The following is an 8969-nucleotide window of genomic DNA, read 5'->3' as shown; positions in this document are numbered from 1 at the left end:
TCAAATTAGTAAGAGGCATCAGGGTAGCTTACACGTGGTTCTCATGCTCACCAGCTTAGAGATGCTTCCTAGAAGCAGTTCTCATAGAGCAGGCATTTTCACTGACAGCACTAGCTACTTTGGATATAAGGCTTGTTCCTAAATACACGACAGCAGCTAATAGTTATTACTGGGTATCCCTGCCCAATTCTAAACTGCAATCAAATTTTTCTCCCCCCAAGACCACTGTGGATCTCCAGTTGCATTTGTGGTTGTCCGTGTCACAGCAAGCTGATAAACACCACCTCAGCCACTGAAAGAGAAGGACTTTGGAAAGGATCATGATCAAACCACTAGCTTTATCAGCCATTTGCCATGTCTGTACATATGCAGAGAGCTGTCATACAGTTCTGCCACTGAAACAGAGCCGGTGAGCACTCCTCAACCATGTTATTGCTAAGGCACATAACCTAGTTTAAGGCACACAGTTCAAATTGCTGCCAGAAAGTTTGGAGTGACCCAGCAGAAATGATATTGGAGCAGAGCTGACAGCTCTCCCAGAAACCATAGTGTCGACTGAGCTTTAGAAGCAGCAGCTACTGACACCCCCGACATGAAGGAGTAGCAGCAACTTAAAACTCAGCCATGCCTACAGCTTTTGTCTCATTTTCTGTGAGAGATCTTAACATAAGACATTGAAAGATACCTGCCTACCCCTTTAAGTCTGTAAAAATCATGGTCGTCTAGGTGGAAGTGGTCACGTGCAATTGTGGCTTCCTTTAGAGCTGTGTACAGGAATGCTAACAACCATCCTTTAAACACATCTATTCCTGTATCCCAGATGAGGAAAGAAACTCTCCAGAGAAAGGACAGTGAAACCCTGGAGCAGGTTGCACAGAGGCTGTAGAATCTCTGTCCTTGGAGATGCTCCCTGTGTGATTGTCCAAGGCCCTGGGCACCCCAACGTAGCTCTGCAGCGGCACTGCTCTAAGTAGAAAATTGGACCAATTGACCTTCAGAGGTCCCTCCCAACCCGAATTATCCTACAAGTGCTTGAAACCTAATCCACTTAACCTGGCGTGTACTTCTGAACGAGATCTGCACCCACCCTACAGACATGGGGCAGTCCTATTTTCAAACGACGGAAGAGTACAATTCGTAGAGACAGAAGGCAGTCTCTATGCATTTCGCCTGTCCTCAAGCTTACAGAGTGTGCTGGAGAAATTCTTCCTAAAGACTGTTAAAAACTGACAAAAATTAGTAAGAATTTGAAGCTTTTATAAGCACTGCCTTTAGTATCTTCAGTATTTCTGGCTTAACAGGGTCCAGTTCAGCCTAGATCAAATTAGCAGTCAACTGTCAGAGTATGTCCATTTAACACTGTAACACTTTTCAATCAGTAGAGAAATTCTAGCACTGCACTAGTACAGTTAGCATTAACACTTACTGTGCTCCTCCTCCACTTTACTATTTGCTCTAGAACACGCTCAAAATCTCCAATAAACTTTTTTCCTTATTTTATGCTAAAGAACTGATCGCTTTATTTATCCTAATGACTGAGAACAAGCTGGCTTTAGCCACCTGAAGCATGAGGCAATGTTGGAAGATTACCAAGTCTTAATCATGATTAACATATATATGTTGATTTCACGGGCAGCAAGATAAATACACAATCACTTGCTAATCATATTTGCATGCTTAGAAATTTTCATTCTTTTCAGGAAATATGGTGTTCCACTAAGCTGTAGCAGAGAAAAGCCACTGGAAAAAAAAAAAAAATCTATTAGATGAAGGTGCTGAGTTCAACTGAGACTACTTCTAAGCCCCTGAAGCTGCAGAGGACAGTGTTACCACTTCTACATAGTAAAACCTGTCACCTTTGGATGGCGATCAGGAACCAGATTCCTCCAATTCCAGATGTATTACAGTCAACCTCCAGCAGTTGACAGCAAAGATACAGCATAACCATCAAGTCCTCAACATTCATTTCCACACAGGTTTAATCTAATCCTAATAATTTATTACAAGATTAACTTGCTCTACTAAAGCAGGAAGAGGAAATTCCTATAATAAAGACGAGGTATCGCTTTCCCATAGGGATTCAGGGCATTCAACTCACCTTTGAATTACTAACATAAACCACATACAAAGAAAAGAGGTTCAAAGTTCAAAGATCTGCATATTAATCAACTCAATATACATTTACTGGAAGTAAAGGCACTCTAACGTAGAACACATGACACAGTACAGACCACAACACAACGTAAAAACTGCTTTATTGATTGCAGTTAACAAGTTACAATTAAATCATTATTCCAAGCATTAAGCTAGCTGCTTATAATAAGTATAAGCTGCCATTGGAGTCACATGGAATTGGACGAAGAGATGCTAGTCACTGGAGCGTCTTGAACTGGAATCATTTCTGCTTCTTGGGCATTGAAACGACAAGCAGCTGGTAAACAACATAGGCTGTTCCTGAATTAACAGACAGAAAAGAAGTTTTCAGAATGGTAAACAGAATTCCTTTCAAGTCAGCTTGCCTTTTCCAGTTCATTCCAGAAGAAATATTGACAATAAGCAGCTGCAATTCAGACACATTTCCATAGCCACATCTCAATGATTTTTTTTTTTTTTGGCAATTCATATTTTAGAGAAAAAAATCCTTAAATACCTCTCCATAGACTGCATAAAAATAAAGAAACAGGAAAAAAAAAAGGGGGAGAGGCATGTTTGTAGAACCTACGCAGACGATCATAAATTAATGGTTACTCATTCTTAAAGTAATTGAACTGAAAATCCGTTAGATCAACATATTTAAATTAGAGGCTATTACAAAATTATGTAACAAGCAATGTAAAGGTTAAACATATACAGTATCATGAAGCTTGGATATATTCTGCTAGACTTCACAGTACGTGAAACCTCAGCACAGCAAGTATCACCTAGCACTAAAAGGAGTCAGGCTAGTGAGAAAACTGGTATATGTATGTGCTATAATTACATTTTACTCCTTTTCAGAGTAAGCTTTCTAAGTACTTCTAGTTTTCTCTCACATCATACATGAATTCTGAATGAGTATTCAGTCCATAGTACAATTAGTCAGGGGAAAAAAGGCCATCTGAAAAGCTAAGTTTGAGAAAGCACAAATAAATATATAGTATGTCCAAATGTGGGGGGTTTTCCTCCACTCTGTGCATTTTGCATGTTCTAAAGAACAGACTGAAGGAACTGCATAACTAATTTACAGAGGAAACACCAGTCATGTTGGAGATGGTACCAAAAAAAAAGTATTTTAATATTAGCACGTTGGAAATCGTACCAAAGCATAAATATTTTAGTATTAGCCTTACCAAAAACCGTAAGACCCATGGTGACTCTATACAACAGAGCATCCATTAAACCACCTTTAAGATGCACCGGGATGCCATTATCCTCCTAATGAAAACAAGTGACAAAAAGAAACTATTTAAATACAGTTCTTGCAATATTGTGTTAATATAACTAGAATTACGCAGAACAAGAATTACTTCCCCAAAGTATCTCCCCAACTTCCAAAAGATACTGAACCTTATTTAGATTCCACTTTTTCAAGCTTTCACTCTGGTATCAGGTGATATACTAGGGAAGTACAGTAAATGATGTGCACATTCATTTCTAAAGCAGTGACTGGCAGATGCCTGAACACTTCTGACGCCAGTTGCCAGCCCCCTCGGCTGTACAGGATATGATTACCATCCCTAGAAACTTCCCACTGTCTCCAGCATAGTCAATCCCTGCTATAGGGAGCGACAAGGGGAGGAGCCTCTACTGCCAGCTGGTGTCGTACAGGAAATTGTTTTGCTCCACCTGAAGTAAAACTCCTAGACACCAGACCCACATGATCTTTACCCTTGTCAGCAAGTTCACGCTGCTCTGGAATTCAAGCTGGCCTCCAGTGCTGGTGATCCGCAACCCAGCCCAGCTTAACTTGCTGCCCCACAAGAAAGGAATGGGAGGAAGAAGAGATACGCCTAGAGATCTCCACCAGCAGAAACAAAACCTCAGACCTCACCCATCACCAACATCCCACTTCCCCTTGGCTCACAATGAACACTGTCCTCCTTAGGCAGTGTCCCAACAAGACTGGCTTTCTCTTTCAGGGGAAAGGAAAGCAACAAGGCACAAACACTATTAAACTGGGGCTTCTAATATACTTTTTCCCTTTCACATCGCCGAAGCCCAGGCTAATCTATCCTCAGTATGAAGCTACTGCTCCAGGTTATGGCTCACAGTTGGGAGTATGTTCTTGAGTATCCACTGCTTTGGCATTTGAAGAACCACTAGTTCTCACTAGGTGGCCCTATCAATCAGGAAGAGAGTAATTCAGAAATTATTTTTAAAGATTCAATAATTTTCTAGGAGTGAATCCAATCCCTTAAGACCTTTACTGTTTTCATAACTGAGAAGTACAATAATATCACATCCTCATTAAGAATTATGGGGCTCATCTATAAGCCATGAATATAACTGTAAGATTGCAGGTTTAACTGTTCACTGTACTTCTGACCTCTCACTTGCTGTTTTTCTCTATTTGTTCTTAGGACATACTCCCCCATCTCATTTCATTTCAGAGTACTTTGTCTTTATCTTTGTACAGTATCTACTACTCATAAGAAACTCAGGTACAAATCATTTCACAGGGTAAAAAAAAGCCCTAAAGAGTCAGCAAGTCAAGTATGCATGTACAAATACTCTTAATCTCTATAGAAAATAACTGCCAATTTCAAACACCGTAGTCATACAACTGATTTCAAGAGCTCACCTCAGATGTAAAGAGGACTTTCACCAGTTCTTTAGAAACAAAAGGTATGCAATTGTGATCTACTAAAACCTTGTTACTCTACTAACATCATTCTACTGTCAGTGCTCACTCAATACCTGAAAAAGCTTCTGCTTCTCATGAACTCTATTTTCAAATTGCCTGCGTGAAGCAGTGCTTATGGTCCTCTGGGAAATTTGGCGAAGACCCTGAAATAAAAGATAAACAGTGTTTTTAAAAGGTGACATTTTTCAGCTATATCCACACTGGGTAGAAACAGTTTCTTTTATAAGTAAGATAGAAGTGGAAGGTACAGGAAGAAAGGAAAGTCTTTAAAAAACAAACAAACAAAAGTTCACCAAAGCCCACTGGTTTTGAATTCAATCTTTCAACAGACTATGTAAAAGACTGACTGACTGGTTACCTAAAAAGGAAAAACTCAGGAAAATTACTTTCAGTAAGATACAACAGATTTATGGATCTGCAGCATAACCTTCACAACTAGCATCCTTTGGGGGGAAATCTTGACCTCTGCCCCGTAGATCTCAGTTTTAGTCACCATTTGCCATGTCTGGCTCTAGCAATGGGGACAATAACATTTAAGACAAACATACTTGTGCAGACAAGGATCTTCTGCCATAGCTGCAGTTCACCTGCTAGCCACCAGCACAGGAACTTCACAGGGCTGAAGAAGGCACCCACACACACACACATATAGAGTTTAAAGACGCCCTGCTGTGTCCTAAGCTAGGATCTGTTTCCATAGTCAGATCATACGGGTGCTCCTTAGCACAGGTCAGGCCACCAAAGCCAATGATCTATAATTCTTCCGATGGCTCCAAGTCTCCCTTCGCTGACACGCCAAGCCTCAGAGTGAAGAACCAACCGCACCTCTAAGCTGCTAGCAGTCTCCTTCAAGCAACACTGATAACATTGATCCTCTCCCCCAGAATTACCACCGCTAAAAACGCAGCCACGGGGCAAACACCCAGATGACGCAAGCTGCAAGCAACAGAACCCCACACTCCCTCCCCTCACCCACCGCAAAAAAACACGCTATAAAATTTATCTCCTCACAGACGGGCTCAGCGCACCCCGGACCCCCTGACTCAGCTCCCACCCCTTCAAGTACCTAACGCTCAGCACTAGGTGGAGCGAGTGGGCCAGGACCTGAAATGTAACACTGTCGTGTGTGTGTGTGTCCCCACACCCCCCGCAGCCCCTTCAGCAGCACCCGCCGTTAGCGCGGCCTGCAGGGAGTCACCAGGCGGCCGAGTCCCGCAGCCCGACCGGGCACCGACAGCCCCTGAGGGACCCCCGCCCGGCTCAGCAGCCCCGCGGCGGGCTGCGGCAGGCTCCTCTCCTCTCCTCTCCTCCCCTCCCCTCCCCTCCCCTCCCCTGCCCTCCCCGGCCCGGCCCGGCGGCCTCACCAGCAGGTTCCGCCACATCGCGGCTCTTAGTCCCCTCACCTCCCGCCGGCAACAAGGGCAGCGGAAGCGGAAGCAGCTCCCCCACCGGTACCACGGAGGCAGGCGCCCAGAGCGCCGCCGCAAAGCCTACAGCGCCGCCTCGCCCCGCCAGCCGCGTCAGTCCTCCCGGCGGGGGAGGGGAGAAGATGGCGGCGGGGTGGGCGGAGAAAATGGCGGCGGGGGGGGGGGGGGAGAAGATGGCGGCCGTGGGCACCGGGGAGGAGCGGGCTGGTGGGTGAGCGCGTCCCGGCCGGTCTAAGGCAGGCTATTCCCTTCCTCACACTCCTGCCACAGTCTTTCGTGGCGCCGCAGCGCAGAAGGGTCCCCGGGGGAAGGCAGCGGAAGGGGGCCGCTGCGCAAGGAGCCGTCTGCGGACGGGTGAGGGGGGTCAGCGCAGGCCCCGCACCCCCTGCGAGGCAGGAGTTTTGTCCGATGGCCGGTCCGATGGGACGTTCGTCCCGTTTGGGACGCCCGGGAACCAGAGACGAGCTCCCCACAGAACCGCGGGATCCTGTGGCTGCCGGCCGCTTCCGTGCCTCCAGAGGAAATCCGTGAAAGAAACATCCCTCAGAGCTGCTGCGTACAGATTTTAACATCACCTTTCATTAAAAACTTTCAGAGGTGCGGGGGGCTGGAAACGTGTCCCGGGAGGGTACCACGGTGGGTGGATTCTGTCGACATGGACTCCTCCGAGGTCCCCTTTGGCCGTCACTGAGGATGGACGCTGAACGGGGCAGAGACTGGGTCTGACCCAGCCGAGGGGTCTTAGACCCTTGGGAGAGATGTGGCATCCCTTGTTGAGGCACTACACAGAAAAAAACCCCAAAGCTGAAACGTGCACCTGCCCCCAACTCTGTTAGGAGCAGCGATATGGAGCGCTCGGCCTGTGAAAAAAAGAAACCCCAACTTCAGGTTTGTGTTTTACAATATATAATTGCAGACGGTGAAGTAACGCCAGATTTGTATGAAATGCAAGCCTATTTGATTCTAAAGGAAGATTCTATTTGACCTTCAGGAAAGTGCTCTGAGAAGCCTGTATTTCTTCTGCATTGCAGATCTAGCCCCGTAATTGTGTCTTCTCGTGCTTCAACCTTAGGCTGAAATACAATGCTGTCAGGAACGCTATTTCCTAGCTTTGCTGCAGTTGCAGTGCACTCAGTTTTTGGCATTGCGCTGCTTTTGCACTGGTGCCAAACCTCATGATGAATAACGTGTGTCAAACAGCAAATTAGTGCTCAATCTAGTATGGAAGTAACAAGGATCGCATCTCAAAGCACAGCACTTCTCAATCTGATGAGCTGCCCCAGAAAAAAACTAAAAATGCAAAGATGAAGAAGTATTTACAGGTATAGTCTTAGCTGAGTAGAATATTAAAAATTCCATTTAGAAAGCATAGTCATGGAGAAATATGTGTTGTAACAAAGGAGGAAATTGGATGCATTATTTAACAAAAAGTTTTCAAACACTCAAGCAGTGCTATTACAGAGTAACACTTAGAATACATTACTACTACTACAAGATAGATTTCCATTCATTCCTCTTGCAATCTTTCATCTTACAAGTGCATATAATATTCCTATTCTGATTTTTAAATGCTCAGTTGTATTCAGATACTGGTAAAAGGATCATAATCCCCAGAGAAATTATTATTGCTTCATTTCTGCTGTGTGGACTATTTCCTGATAGAGCTGAATCTGAGCTTCAGTGCTATTGTCTGTCAAAACACACTTTACAACAGAAAGTCCATACTTAAAAGTTGTCATGTGGGTTACGTACCAATCAAAGCTACAAGATGTCTGCTCAGAGCAAGCACAGCTGGGGTCTTCAGTGTTGATTAATTTATGAAGAAATGAAAACTTGAGGGAAAGGGAAGTGGCAACTTGCCACCTCAGGGTAAGGGTATTTCACTAGAAGCAAACTCAGACTGCTTTTTTCTAACTGGATAGAGTAACTTTTGCATGTATTGTATTGAAGAATAATAAAATTGTTAATCAAAACTCATCATTAAACAGTTTTGTTTACGCCAGAATGAAAACAGGGCTGTTAATCTATATGTTAAAAAGCATTCAACACAAAAAAAACCCATTTTACGTCTTAAACCAATAATAGAAGGGTACATAAACCCTGCTAAAGAGATCACAGAAACAACTGAGTTAACATTCAACCCAACTGTGGAAGTGGAAACCCCTGGTGCAGCAGGAGAGCTGAAAATGACAATTTTTTAAACCTCCTCCTGAGTCTTGCCTGCCCACGGGTTTAATTTTTTTCCTTGCAAACAAAATAATTGACTAACCCAGTTAAAACCTATATTGTGTATGAAGAGAAAACACACTGTATTCTATCTTAGTATAACCATTTTCCAAGTTGAGTTGTATAATACACTAAAGTTGCATTAAAAGAATGTTCTGACAGAAAGAACAAAGATTTCTTCTGAAGTTTACAAGTGTCTATTGTGAAGCATACACTAACTTCAACCACATAACTCCAGTCCTCAGTAGGTAAGCCTGGGGACAATCATATTTTCATTTATTCCAAGAATATCACAGTCCAATCTTTCCCATTTTCATAACAGAATTGATGAGGTCATTAATTACATTCCCGGCCCTCTAACACTACTTAAAACATCTCACCATTTTATTTGGCAAAATTTAGGCACAATCTTGGGTACAAACTCAATTAATTTGTATATAACTCCAGTATTCAGTTTGCTTGAATTGTTTCTT

At 43.7% G+C, this 8969-nt stretch overlaps 1 protein-coding gene across 1 annotated transcript; it reads right to left on the bottom strand.

The window, feature by feature from the left end:
* Positions 1-2238: 2238 nt before the first annotated feature.
* On the bottom strand, positions 2239-6347 carry LOC128139402 (cytochrome c oxidase subunit 7A2, mitochondrial). Its single transcript, XM_052781694.1, has 4 exons — positions 6208-6347; positions 4897-4986; positions 3330-3414; positions 2239-2454 (listed from the first exon to the last, which is right to left on the bottom strand). Exons 1-4 carry the CDS (start codon positions 6223-6225, stop codon positions 2396-2398), a joined length of 252 nt encoding a protein of 83 aa, XP_052637654.1. The 5' UTR covers positions 6226-6347; the 3' UTR covers positions 2239-2395.
* Between the last annotated feature and the right edge of the window lie 2622 nt (positions 6348-8969).

Source organism: Harpia harpyja, chromosome 3, assembly GCF_026419915.1.
Source record: "Harpia harpyja isolate bHarHar1 chromosome 3, bHarHar1 primary haplotype, whole genome shotgun sequence".
Taxonomy (NCBI): Eukaryota; Metazoa; Chordata; class Aves; order Accipitriformes; family Accipitridae; genus Harpia; species Harpia harpyja.
Note: the sequence above shows the minus strand (reverse complement) of the source record. Positions and strands in the feature narration are given on the sequence as shown.